This window comes from Peromyscus maniculatus, chromosome 6, assembly GCF_049852395.1.
Source record: "Peromyscus maniculatus bairdii isolate BWxNUB_F1_BW_parent chromosome 6, HU_Pman_BW_mat_3.1, whole genome shotgun sequence".
NCBI classification, from domain to species: domain Eukaryota; kingdom Metazoa; phylum Chordata; class Mammalia; order Rodentia; family Cricetidae; genus Peromyscus; species Peromyscus maniculatus.
In genome coordinates, this window is record NC_134857.1 from 62,435,940 (window position 1) to 62,450,526 (window position 14,587).

Below are 14,587 nucleotides of genomic sequence, written 5' to 3' on the forward strand. Positions count from 1 at the left end.
GAGAAATCCACTAGCCAGGGCCAATCACCATCCATTCCAATATCCCCTCTATTTATCGAAACAAGTTCCTTTATCTCTCAAGCATTCCTTCCTAAGATGATCCTGGAACAGGCTCCCTGGAGGGGGATAAAGTCCAAGGAAGCAGCAGTGCAAACCAGAAACTGTCTTCTTGTGGCAATGTCCTGCTGAATTCCATTGAATTATTCAGACACTTAGGACTCCTTATTTGCATTTATCTCAGAAGCCTTGGGGAATATCCAGCTGCTTGTTTTCTTTTTTATTCCCTGCCCCAGAAGTGTTTTTTTTTCCCCCCAACACATATCCAGTGCCTCTTATGCTCCAGGCTCCTTTTCAAAGCATTTTGGTATGTCAATTAAAAAAAAAATCGATCAAAGATACCAGCCGTCACTAACCCGTATTGTAGCTGGTAGAAAGAGGTGATACGTAAAAAAAAAAAAAAAAAAAAAAAAAAAAAAAAAAGTTAAATTTCATAAGGGCTTCAAGACAAGAAGACAAGGTAGACAGAAAAGAAGTGGGTAAGGAGAAAATAGTGAGATTCCCCATTCCACAGGGTGAGGCTGGAGTCTTCAGAGATGACGGATTGTGTAAGGCTTAAACAGGCACAATTGCTGTCCGCCCTGGGTCACCCAGCCTTCAAGAACCAGTTCTCTCCTCTCTGCAGCTCATTCACCATCTCCCTCCAACATCAGGGGAAATGCTAACTAGAGAAACACAGGACACACCCCCTCCCCCCGTTACAGTTGGTTAAAAAATTAACCTGAGCAGGAACAGGCATGAGGAGCCATAAGGAAGGGGAGGCCGATAGTATAGCCTGGAGGATGTCAGCATCCAGCACCATGCCTATCTTCCTGTCAAATTCCTATGGGATCAGGCTTCATGTTGACTAAAGTCTTAGCTTCCATGTGGTACAAAGAGGTGATTAACACCCCTACTCCCAGTGCTCTTCATCATAGACTCCCCAACACCATCAGTCGGTAAGGTACTCTTCATCACAGACCCCAACACCATCAGTCAGTGCTCTTCATCACGGACCCCAACACCATCAGTCAGTGCTCTTCATCACGGACCCCAACACCATCAGTCAGTGCTCTTCATCACGGACCCCAACACCATCAGTCAGTGCTCTTCATCACGGACCCCAACACCATCAGTCAGTGCTCTTCATCACGGACCCCAATACCATCAGTCAGTGCTCTTCATCACAGACCCCAACACCATCAGTCAGTGCTCTTCTTAACACATCCCCAATATATTCAGCCAGTGCTCTTAAAAACTTGTATGGCTCTCCTGCTGTCGTTTCTCCTAAACATTCTCTCTTTCCCTAGTTTGGGAAGTTTCTTCCCCCTTCACTTGCTACCTGACTGAAACCATCTAAGGTGATTAACAAATGTAAGAAACTTTAGTAAACAAGCTAGTAGGTAGATGACGTAAACAACAAACATAATTCAAGTTATAGTGCTTTATAGTTCTCCATCTCTTACTTTGTTGCCCCATAACGTTTACACAGTTTCCTTAAAACTGATACCGAATGCCGGGGCGGTGGTGGCGCATGCCTTTAATCCCAGCACTCGGAAGGCAGAGGCAGGCGGATCTCTGTGAGTTCGAGGCCAGCCTGGGCTACCAAGTGAGCTCCAGGAAAGGCGCAAAGCTACACAGAGAAACCCTGTCTCGAAAGACCAAAAAAAAAAAAAAAAAAGATACCGAATATCTACATGCTCCTATCTACTATATATAGCATTTCTAATAATTTACCATTTTTTTAAATGTAGCATTTCCTTAGAGCTCGAATCACCTAAATCCAGATGTATTCACCAACTTTTCTAGACTCGTTCACTGTTTCAAAATCAGCTTGAGCATCAACTTTGCTTAACTTGTGCATCACACGAAGCAGCAGCCCTGATATCTCCACAGTTTTGGTTTATAGATAGGAGTGAACCATGGATTTCTCTGGGATTTATAATTTGAAATTTCCTCTAAAATTAAGTACATTGGACATACTTTCATTTACTTAATTATTTTGTTAATCTCTCTTAGTTTCCTCCAAATTGTAAGTCAGTGTCCTTCTTCACAGCATATGGAAAATAAAGAACTAGAGCAAGCACAGGCTGTATGGAGCTGTGCTGAGTCCCAGGGAGTCCACTCCTGGGGCTCCATTCCAGGTCTTCTTCAGAGCGCAGCATAAGCACTCTCCTGCAGCCACTGGGACGGAGAGCACAATCAGCCTTTGCCTCACACACTCCACACCCAGTGCATCTGACTGAAGAAAGAAAAATGAGGAGGCCAGCAGGGAGGAAGAGGCAATGTCCAGGAGAAGAGGTGAAAAGAAGGAAGAGGAAAGGTGCAGGGGAAAAGCGAGCGGAGCAGCAACTCAGAAATCCCTAATCAGCATCAGAGAAAGCAAATGTGCACGTCGCTGATTTGCTGGTAAAATGTATGAATTATAATAGACAAAAGCAAGCTCTGCTTCCCTCTTGTGACTTAAAATGGTGGTTAAATTCTCAGATGGTAGCAAAATGATATAGAATCATATTCTGTGTTCACTGACTCAGTAATGCATCATGGATAGCTGACATATTCTCCCTAGAGTAATTCATTTCCCTCATTTTCACCATTGTTCTGAAATGGGGCAGTAGTCATTGGACTGTAAACCCATCATCATATCTATTAATTACTTCCAAAAGTAGGTAATCAGTAGTTATATCAGAACAATATTTTGTGGACTGACTGAAATAATCACCATCTAAATACAGGTGTGCACATTTTAAAACAAGGGAATGAATTAATCGTATCTACTTCCTCATAAATTTATATACTCTGTATCAAAAAAAATCAAGCTAGTCAGTATAACTGCACAAGTCCATAGTTCATGATTAATAGTAAGAATATTCTATATGACTTAAAGAAAAATTTATTAGATCTACAATGTGTCCAACATGGCCAAGTATCATTTTTCATATCTCTGTTTAAGGAGCTACCCCTTATTTCATGTGTGAACACAAAAAGACTGACTTTGCTTCCTACCCTGAGCTACAGCTACTATGCACTTCCCCAGCAAGTGTACTCCAGGGACAATCTGTGCTGATAGATAAAGAAGCTTCCCAAGGAGGTATGAAAAGGGATGTTCTCAAATGGGACAGTCTGTAGAAATGACATCTCAAAACAAAGGTCAGATCACCCAAGATCCCTGAGAGCTACTGATCCTGAAGTGTTATTTGTGCTTCGTGCACACAGGATTTGGTCTTTATAATAAATCCTAGGAATACCCAGAAGAGAGGGAGGGAAGCATATTAAAAACACTGAGCTGTATCTAGTCATTATGAAAATTAAACTGTTCCATTAGAAGCCAAAGATAATAACTGTAGGCAGCATTGAAGCTGCATGTGGCTTTTTTTTTTTTGTAAGTGGCTGGGAAAAATAGTTGCTATATTTTCATTATCTAAGTGTGATGATTTTAATAAATCTCTGAACCCCCAAGTTGAGACTCCATGTGAAGAATTTGCCCAACTAAACCTGACTTTAAATCTAAAGTCAACTTCCATTTTGGACCTTCCCTGAAGGTTGGTTCCTGTAAGTTAACCTATCATTTATCTATGCTCTGATGAGTGACTAGGTCTCAGTTTTAAGCAAAACAATGCCTTCCCTCTTGGTATATTTTTGTTTTCTCTGTGGCTGTCCTGACATGGGAGACCTGTCACAGCAATGGATGCAGCTCTGATAGCCACTCACAAATGTCTTAAATGAGTGCTTTCCACAGCCTTATCCGACAGATGGATCCGCTTGACGAACAACACTGCCTGGGGAGCACCTGATGCCAGAGTTCCCCTCAAAGCAAGCAATCTGCTCAAAATTTTGGAGAATATGACTTTCTCCAACAGATGTGATGGCTGGTAAATAAAAATACCTTCAAAACATAATAACCAACGTCACCTGTACATATGCTGGAACATTCCAGGGAAGCAAAAACAAATGAAGAAAACACAAAGACACAAATATAGATGGTTAGAATCTTTGCTAAGTCAGTCCTCTCTAGAAAGTAGAGTACAGGTTCTCACTGGGAGAAAGCCTATGGTGGGAGGAACAGCAATCTGTGTCCCAATCCCTGCTCTGTGAATAGCTATGTATTTGAGGGAAGTCCTTTAATGTCTCCTGTTCTCTTACTTACAATGTAACAATATAGAATGAATGGAGTAGATGTGATCATTTAGTGATGTCATGAGTAGAGAGCATTAGGACATAGTAGAACTATAAGGCAGCTATCCAATGTAAATTAGATATTACATTCAAAATAGAATGGAATGCTGCAAATTCCCCCCTCAAATCTTTCAGCCTGACATACATTTCCCTACAATCTAGGACATTGGCCTTACCCAGCATCTCACAAATTAAGGGTATAGATATATCCTGAATTATATATATATATACACATATATATATATATTATGTTATACAAATGCTCTCTATTTTCTGCAATTAAGAGTGTAAAAATAATTCACATACATATGTATGTATCATTTTCATGGAGAAAGAGAGGAAAATAGAGATGTGTAGGATGGGAAGAAATGGAGAGGGAAAGAGAGAGAGCATCCTTAGGTTTCTCCCTACGAATAGTAAGAAGGCTAGACTCTAGTGAGGCAGGTCAGATATTAGACAAATAATACAAAGCATACTTACCAATTCACTCATGTACTTGGAAGGGAGCACAATGCTGAACATATGAAACAGTTCCTTCAGTAACATTTGCTGTGGTACAGCAAAGCTGAGAAGTAGACATTTATAGAACAAGGAGGGGAGGTGGAATGAAAGGATCCCGACTCTAAACCTCAGCATGATTAAGTTACTGAGATCAGCCCACAGGGTTGGATGCTGAGGGTGAAGGGGTCGATGCACATTGAACTCTGCCTGGTCTAGAAAGCCAATCCTTACACCTTACCATCATTGACGTAGTTTATAAAGGGAAAAATACCTTTTATTTTTCTGCATACAAATAATAACGGCACCATTTTCCTACTGTTTATTCTCTAACGCACAAAGAGGCAAAACAGTAAACGCAAAAGCTGCAAAGCTTCAAGTCTGCACTATTGCCCAGGAACTGGACTGGAGAGATTCCTCTTTATAGTGCTCATTTCCTTAAGTGTACTTTCCTGGAGACATCTGCACAGCATCAACCCCTAACTATCACCTTCCAACAAGTTACAAGGAAACATTTGCCAGGACCCTGATTCTGGAGGACAAAAAGAGAATACAAAGGACATCTCTCTTGCAAACAGCAGCCATGTTTAGTTAATGTTTGCCATCACCCAACTTTGACATAGTGAGAGTGAAAGCATGGGATTTCTGGTCTCTCTTCCAGTCCTTATTGTATGCACAAAAACATACACCAAGCTAATATGATTCTAGTATATACCTAATGCATAAAAAAGGATGATTATAAGGAAATTAAGACTTCCCAAGACCAGCCTGGAGGTTGCTGCAGATCATAAAAATAAAACAAGCAAAAATGTTATGGCCTTCCTTATATAAGTGCTATGTTGTTCCCATAGTGGTCTGGGTTCTAGAAGACCCTGTCGGACAGCTCACCAGCAGCTGTGTGAGGGGTTTCATAGTTAAACTTTTAGTTTCCTAGCATAAGCAAACCTACATAGTGTGCCTTCCTCTGACTTTCAGGCTACCTGGAAGAATTTTCTACAGAAAAGGGTCTTATTTATAACATAGAATTAATTTACTTATTTTTTAGATTTTGAAGGAATTTATTTAATTTTTTTTCAGAGGTTGTGTTTGCAGAAGAAAATGAATATGCTGTGTTTCTATTAGGTAACTCCTCTTGGGTAAATACATCTAGAAGCATGAAATTTGCTATCAGAGGAATGGCTCCGAAGTCACTTGGGACTTTCCAGCTTCCTACACATAACGCCCCTGACAGATGATGGTCATTTAATTTCTTCAAAATGAACTTCATAATAAGAGAAAGAAAAGACAACAATGACAAACACATTGAGCTGGGAAGTCATCTCCTGTCATTTGAAAGTCATTTCAAATAGATGCTATAGCACCTAGCTGAAAATGCATAGAGGAAACAGCTCTAGGAAATTTAAACAGCTTTATAATATGAAGTGCCATTCACATTTAAAAAACACATAGGCTTTTTCCTACTTGAACTTAGGTATAGAAAGCTATAGAAAAGTAACTCATTCCATAAGGAATGTGAAAATCCCATAAAGCATGGCAGATTTATGGTGATGCCCTAGTTTGCTTGCTTTAATTTGTTATGATAAAATCAGTATTAAGAGCAAATATAAACTTTTGAAACAGCAAAAGGGATTAGGGACAGGTGAGTGACCAGTGTAGATGGCATCTTGAAATAATCATCGTCCTGCAGTCTGCAGAATGCAGAGGGTGAGCACAAGGCAGACACAGAAAACCTGGCAAGGAGGTTGTGTGAGTGTGTGAGTGCAGAGTGAGGGAAGCTGATAAGGACCAAGAGGAGAGAAGAAAGACAAAGAGATAATCCGAAACAAATTGGAGCAGCCAGTGTAGAAATAGGATAAAGGAGAAAGAAAAGGAGAAACGAGCTGAGGACCTACACCAAAGTGAGAGGAAACATTTAGGTTGGAATAGCATGAATATGCAATGGGCTATTGTTCTTGGTATTTTGTTTGGGTGTAAAGTGCTGGGCAAGCCCTCTAACATTCAGCCACACCCTTGGACCTAAGCTACTGTTATTCGAAAGGAGTTTCCCATCTTTTGGGGATACTGCAGAAGAAAGATGATGAAAAACCCAGTCGACAATGGAAAATGGAAAATAATACAAACCATTACTTCGGCAGCTGCTTAAGAACATATTAAGGATGTTTTCAGATAATGTTGAATGTACTGCAACAACCAAATAGTTATTAATTTTCCCATATACAACTGAAACTTGCAAAGTTAAGAAGCCATGTAACTATTTTATTTTTTGAAATTTGCTCATTTGGGCACTAATACTCATTCATAATTAGCAAATTCAACTACACATATGAGTGTCAAACTGGAAGATTAGTACATGCTATCCAGCATTCAAGCTATTTCCTTATTTGAGTGACAGACAGGAAAGTGGATTTTTTTTTTATGTTTAAGACTAAAAATACCCTGATATCTCTAGACTTTTTCAAGGCAAGAATGACATCACTTGGTTTTCTGTCCTCAGTGTCTGAAAAGTTAAACTATGTTCATTAAAGATAAGCTTAACAATAAACAAAAGAGAAGAAGAGCCAATGCATAAAGAAGTACGCAGGGACTTGAGGAAAGCCATAAAGCACATGGAAGGTGACTGACAGCAAATTGACGACAGTATCTGTTAACTAAAATAATATTACATAATTATAGAACATACAGCTTTCATACCAACATTTGCATTTAATTGCTTATATCTAATCTCTCAGAAAATCTGATATGAGATAATCAATACTCTGGCCTATTCACCTGTAGGCAAGTAAGTACAGGTTTCTGAAAGGTGTTTTGGTTTGGCTTTGTTTGGTTTGACTTGGTTTTGTGTGTGTGTGCGTGTGTGTGTGTGTGTGTGTGTGTGTGTGTGTGTGTGTGGTGTTGTATTTTCTAGTGTGTTGGATCCTACTACTGAGCTACATCTTCAGTTACATCTGTCACTAGTTTTTAATAGACTTTTAATCATCTTAGCATTTCCAGCCCTTTGAATCCATCTTTAGAATCCACATATTTTCCAGGGTAGGCGAAGAATCTCAGAGCTCACAGATGCAAAGCAATTGTCAGGTCAACCAGGGCTGATGCCATTATAACAGAGGCAGACCTACCAAGCATTTACAAGATATTTTAATATGCACAAAGTCTGACTGCATTTTCTAAGTGAATATTTATTTTTCTCATCACTTAGAAACCATGGCTTCTTAAAGAGGATCATCTGAAAATTCAAAATAAATTTACAAAGCAAGATCCGAAGCAGATTTGAGAGCAAGGGATGTCTCTTACTCTTTTATGTTACTATGGAGATCAGAAGTGGGTAAGGACATTGGATCCAGAACACTGGATGTTCCCTGGGACAGAAGATAACAATGAAGTTGACATGGTTCCATTTGAGTAGTTACAGATACATCCACAACCACCTGAAGCTGTTTTTGAGTATAGACACTAAACCTTTTCTGTCTGTTGTTTTAAGGGACATTTCCTGGGCTTTGGTCTGGGGTAATTTTTCTTTTTCCTGAAGAGAGGAGGCAAAGTGCTTGTGAAATGGTGATGCTGATGATAAGAGTGTGCATGGACAGTGAGTTTCCAAGTTTTTTTTTTTTTTTTTTTTTGCTCATAGCCATCTAGAATTTTCTGTCTAGGATCTGTTACTTAGAATTTTGTCATTAAACATTTGGCTTCTTTTCTCATAAAGATGGATGTCCACTTCCTACTAAACTAAACAAGAACATTAAAAAAACATTTTATAAATATTTATTTAGACAGTTTTTCACAGATCAAAGAAGATAGAAAAGTTTGGTTCTTGTAGGAGCAAAAGGATAAAAAGTTCTCTCATATATTCAGTTTTCCACAGAACGTTAAAACTGAAAGCATCTTGGACAATGGCGGCAGTGAGTGCTCAGGAATGGGGAGCGGGCACCTTCATGGCAACAGTCTGGCAGCTACATTTCTCTCACCCTCAGTAAACATCTGCTGATGAGGCAAATGCTCTTCCAGAAAGCCTTCAGCAACATCTGGGGAAACCAGGCAGGGTAGCAAGGAACAGTTTTAGTCCCCTGGGTGCAGAGTCAAGCCAGACTCCCCAGCACATACACAAAACTGCACCCACGTCACCACCAAGGGATATCTTCCTAAAAAGAGAAGACAAGCAAGTGGGTGGCCAGCATTGGTTCGATTCCTCTATTACAAGGGCGCCATCCTTGTAGAAATTTCAGAGGAAAACCATCCATATGACCTGGTTCATATATAACAGAACTGTTTTGGATGAGTGGAATCATTATCATTTGACCAATTTAAGAATATTATTCAACCATACTTCAAGGTGAGTACACATGTCTGTAGTTCAGGCACATGAGAGGCAGAGACAGGAAGACTTGTGAGAACATGTCTCAACAACATGGTAATTTCCACTCATGCAAAGCTACACAGTGAGAACCAATCTTTGTGTGTGTGTGTGTGTGTGTGTGTGTGTACAAATTACTTGAAAAACCATGTAACTATTTTCAGTCATCACTTGGAAGTTAAAATATCAATAAAATGTATGTATGTTTAGATCATTATCACCATAAACAAATATCTTGATAATTTAATTTAAAAAATAAACATGTTGGTACATTCCTCTGTGAAGCATGAAATAAAAATTTTGATCTCTACATTTACTAGTTACCTACATTGATAACAATCAGATATGTATTCTAAGTTTGATTAAATTTCCATAGTGATTATTAACTCATCATAGTCTATTATTATACTCTTGGAATCCTAAACATATCCATTGTTATAGATTATCTGCCATGACCTTTGGGGTCTTCACTTCCAAAGATGAAAGGCTAATATATGGGGGATGTGTATGCCGCCTCCATTCATTCACAAAGAAAGTGGCTTATACTCATCCTCATGTTGGGCTATGCTGTAAGGGCTTGTTCTTAGTGTCTGCCCTGGTGTGTATCTCCACAGAAAATCAAAACTATGAAGGAATGAATAAAGTTGAAAGAAAATTACAGTTTCAAAGTGGCTTTATTTCTTACAGTTTTGTTTGAGAGAATTATAACTGCCTCATCTGGGCCTCTTTTTATAGGATGCAGATGTGCCCCGTGGATAACATAAATGTGGATAACATGAATGGCTTCTGGAACATCAATTAACGCTCATACCCAAGAGATCTGGAGGAAGGTGTTGTGTTCTAGGGCTTAAATTATAGATGTGGTCATTTCTATGGAAACAGATAATTATAGAAAATCATCATCCTATTACTGAATAATAAAGCCTGTTGGAATTGATTGCTAACAAAAATGTGCCACGAAAAATAGCAAGGGCTCATGTGACATCAGTGAGTACATGAATTAAAAAAAATAATAGACATGTGTTCCCCTCTGCCCTTCTTAATCCTCACCACTGTCCCAGTTAGAATGTGGTAATGCCTACCTGTGATTTTAGTATAGTTACTTGGCAGCTCAGCTATTCAAGAGTTAAATGCGGGTTTCAACAAGGGAGAGAGGGAAAGATAATTCTGTTAGACTGCAATGCTCCACAGGGCATGGTGACGCATTCCTCTAATGCCAGCACTCTGAGAGGCCTGGAAGATTGGCAGTTCCAGGGCAGCCTACGCTGTGCATAGGGAGAGCCTGTCTCAAACATCTAAAGGTCAGTCATGAAGCTTAGTGGCGTCGTGTTTGCCTGTCACGCACAAGGCTCTGACTTCAGTCACCAGTAACACCCCTCACGAGACCCACAAAAGCTTTAGAGGTGACCAGGGCATTAAAATCTCAAGTAAGTGTATTTTCCGGTCCCATCTGAGTACCAGGCTCAAAGCTCTAAAGAAACTAGAACATCATGCTAGGACTCTTAGGAGAACACATAGCAAACCATCATTTCCAAGGACGACCTGGGGGAAGTTATAGGGCAGAGGTCCCTTTATTAAATACGTGCTTCACATGACTTACTGGAGAAATGATTTCGGAGTGTACTGTAGCATTCCCAAATGATTAAACCATATTATGTGTACCAGGTGTGTAAATCTCAGAGGAGCGCAAGTCTTCTGTTCATTTCCTGCCTCTGGTCCCAGGACCTTGCCAAGGCCTCTGCATGGGAGCTGACCAACCCTCCGAACCTGACCTGGGAGCCACAGGACTCTGGCAGGGTGTTCCCACGCTCAGGCGGGGTGAGGAGGCCGCAGTGACCCCAAGGGGCCACGCCCCGGCCTACCCTCCTCTCCTCTGGTCCCGGCTCCAGAGCGTGGGAGCGGAGACCGGAGGATGCGCACCACGACCCTGCCAGGAGCAGCTAGGGAAGCCGGTGCGGGCGCGGCGCCAATGCTCGGCCCTGGGAGCAGGGCTGCTCACTTACTTGATGTCTTCCCACACCTCGGGACCGTAATTTCGGATCACCAGCAGCTCCAGGGCATGGTTCACGAATCCGTACTGCAGGGTAGGGAAAGACTGCGGTCAGGGACCTCCTCCTTTCTACCGCGTTGCCCACCCGGCTCCACTGGCCTGTCACTCGCCCTCTGGCTGCGCTTTCGGGGTACCCTATCCTAAAAGGGGGAGATCCGTGGGATCGTTGGATTCTCGGCTCCACCGATCCCCTCCCCCATCTTCTTACCCCTGCTCACCTGTCACCATGGTGCAACAGGGACAGCGAGGGGACCTGAGCCCGGAGCCTCCCACCTGACCCGGCCCGAGGAAAGAAGAATCTCCCGAAGTCGGAGACTGGGGTTGCGCGGTGGTGACCCACTGTCAGAGCTTTCAGCAGATCATGTGCCCCCACCTCCCACCAAAGGCGCTGTTCCTCGCAGCCTTCCTCTCCGTGCCCCCCTGGTCTTGCTCCCGCAGCGCAGTCTGCTCTCTAGTCAGTTAAGGTCCACCTAGCCCAGGTGTGAGATTCCGGCTCACCGTCCTGACAGCACTCACCATGGTGTCTGCGCTCGGAGCAGGAGAGGCAGCCTTGGCGCAAGGGTGCCGCGGAAGAGACCCAGACAGCGACTACAGCGGTGGCGACAGCGCACCCAGACCAGCACAGAGCTGCAGCTAGAGCATCAGGCTGAGCCCTCCCTGATTGCCACCTCTTCCCAGCCAATGGCGAGTAGAGCCACGGGAGGCCGGTCGCTGTTGCTTCCCATATATCAACCAATCGGAGACAGAGGAGGGAATTCAGATGTGCTCAGAGCTACTGGGCTCCAGTCTTTTCCCGCCCTAGTTTGGTTACAAGTTCTTCCTTTGAGGCCTTAAGGAAGATGGAGCAGAGCCAGCTGCACTCATCCAAGTAGTAGATGGGGGCGTTGTGGTCCTAGTACACGTGTTCTAATCCAGAAGTCTGCTCTTTGGCGTGTGTGTGTGTGTGTGTGTGTGTGTGTGTGTGTGTGTGTGTGTGTCCTCATGCTTTTTTTAAAGATTTCCTCTGTGGCTTTACCTCACACCAGCTGGCAAACTTACAGCTAATCCTACGGAACTAAGCACATTTTACTTTTAGCCAATAATTAAATGTACAAACCAAGGATGTTCTGTAATATGTAACAGGTTTAACAAGTGTATTAGACTTTTTGTCATTGAGACAAAATACCTGGCATTAACCAGCTGAATTCTTTTGGGCCCACAGTTTCAGTGGTTCATTGTCCTTGGCTACCAATGCTTTGGGGCTTGTGGGGAGGCACAGCTCCTTGTTGACTAAGTAAGCGGTAGAGGCTGCTCAGTTCATGACAGAGACACACAGGTAGGCCTGGGAGAGGCTATAGTTCCCAAGGACACCCACATGGTCTACTTCCTCCACTAGGCTCAAACTCCTAAAACTTCGGGAAGTTTTTTTTTAAAATAATGCTAACACCTGAGGACTAAGCTTCCAGTACCTGAGCTTCTTGGGAGATACTTCATTTGGGAACATAACTGTGAGCAGAATGTTAAACCATTTCTGTTCTTTTATGAACTTCCATTGTATTCCAACCCAGCAGTTAGGATTCCAGAAATTTTAACTCTCTAGAATTGTCCCATGTTCCTGTTCTCAAAAATAATATGAACGGGAATGGGCTGGTACAACTATGTGGACATTTAATTAGTCTCCCTGTAGTCTACCATCTGACATTCAAATGAGTTATTTAATTGTGGAAAACTCATTAGGCACAAGGAGCAAGAGTAGAGCGATTTGTGGATTTGAGGCAGATGTTGTGGCTGCATGGTTCTTAGTCAGCGCGGGGAAAGGCCAAAGAGCAGCCACCAGTCTCAGGTAGACCTGAGAATCTTTGTTGGCAATTAAATCTGTCGGAATCACCTCAATTTGGAGATGGGAAATGTCAAAGCACGAGCATTCCACTGCCACCAGTGCCCTAACACAGGCTCAAGAATAGGTGGTAAGGAAAAGAGACAACAAAAAGGACATCAGGCAACCCAAACACTTTCATCAAGGATGCTACGATTGAACAAGCGAGTCTTTCCAACAATGGAACATCCAACTGTATACAGATACTTAAATATGAAACCATTTTTGAACTTTGAAAACTGCACATTATACAACTAACTATGAAAAGGCATGAGGAAGATCCGATACTCAGTGATAAACGCAGGGTAAACAAAAGCCGGGAATGAAATCATCCTCAATTAGTACCTGATTATATAGAGCCGGGAGCAGCATGAGTCAGATGAGCATGGATGTCACACACACCATACAAGTACAATCTGCCGGGAGAAGCTTTAGAAAGCACTGATGGCATTATGGTCTGTTGACTGGAGGGCCCGTACACTCAGCTTTTCTGTTGTGTGCCAGGTTCCTCCAGATCAAAAGAGTCCTCCCAGGAGAGAAGGGGGGGAGGCTCATGGGACTCTGAAGGCAAGTAAAACTGACTGAGAAAGCAGGAAGATTGAAGAAGGCCCCACCATAGCTTTACTGAAACAGTAAATGCTACAAGAGGAGACCAATCTGACCAGGTCACCTATCTATGTAAAATATCCCTTCGATTTATTGTGACTCTTTAAAACTTTTCTTAAGGTGTAAATATTTAAACTTTCTGTTTTGATATTAATGGTCATATAGAATACTAATTCTAATCTCAGGCTTCATGTAGCTTCCTGTACATGATTTCAGGCTTCTTTTTTATTATTATATCACTGCCTGAATTCCTTGGATATAAAGCATTTTCCCTGTGAGAAACATTCATGAAGGAGAATGATATTCATAGGATTCCTGTTCTTTGGCCCAATATGAACCTCTCTAAACCCCAGTTTCCTCTTCTAAACATAAGACAATCCAGGGTATAAAATGTAACAATATTTTTAAAGAACATCTAGCACTTGACATGTGGTAAACTCATCAAATATGAGCTTTATAATCTATTTAAGCAATATGAGTCTTAAAAATACAAATAGTTATTGCTCACACATGCTGCATTTGAGTTAAAACAACTTGCTTAAATCATACCAGTATTAGAGAGTGTCTATAAGCCAGATTCCTGGTCCCTTCCTTTATTCTCACTTGAGCTCAACAAACAATAGTCAGTCAACAGAATAAAATGGCCTCAGAAGTGTGTGATTCCATTAATTTATGTGAAATAAAGATAGTCCATTCTGGGTTCTGTCTTAATTCATTATCTTTCAAGCTAAATGCATTCAGTTCATGGAACTGCTCTTACTTCTTTTTTCCTTGGAATTGATTACTTTCAGTTTTTATTCTTGCCAAAAGACTATCTGAAATGTCCATAAATAATACATCTTTAAGAGCAGAGTTATTCTTTAGGCATACTGTGGTGATTAGTGGTTTCTTCCATCTGAATTAAGGTAGAACTAACTTCAGGGAAGTAAGGAGTTTCTCATGTAGAAAAATGGCATAGTTGACTGAAATGAGTTGGGCAATACTGAGCCAGCACGTACTATGGGAGACAGAATAAAAC

At 41.6% G+C, this 14,587-nt stretch overlaps 1 protein-coding gene across 1 annotated transcript in view; it reads right to left on the bottom strand.

The window, feature by feature from the left end:
* Positions 1-11,781, bottom strand: part of Gucy1b1 (guanylate cyclase 1 soluble subunit beta 1) — a 46,092-nt gene extending 34,311 nt beyond the window's left edge. Inside the window, exons 1-2 of the mRNA XM_006985303.3 lie at positions 11,625-11,781; positions 11,062-11,135 (exon numbers count right to left, since the gene is read on the bottom strand). Coding sequence (XP_006985365.1) covers positions 11,062-11,135; positions 11,625-11,627 — 77 coding nt within the window. The 5' untranslated portion in view covers positions 11,628-11,781. The remainder of the gene's footprint in view (positions 1-11,061; positions 11,136-11,624) is intronic.
* Between the last annotated feature and the right edge of the window lie 2,806 nt (positions 11,782-14,587).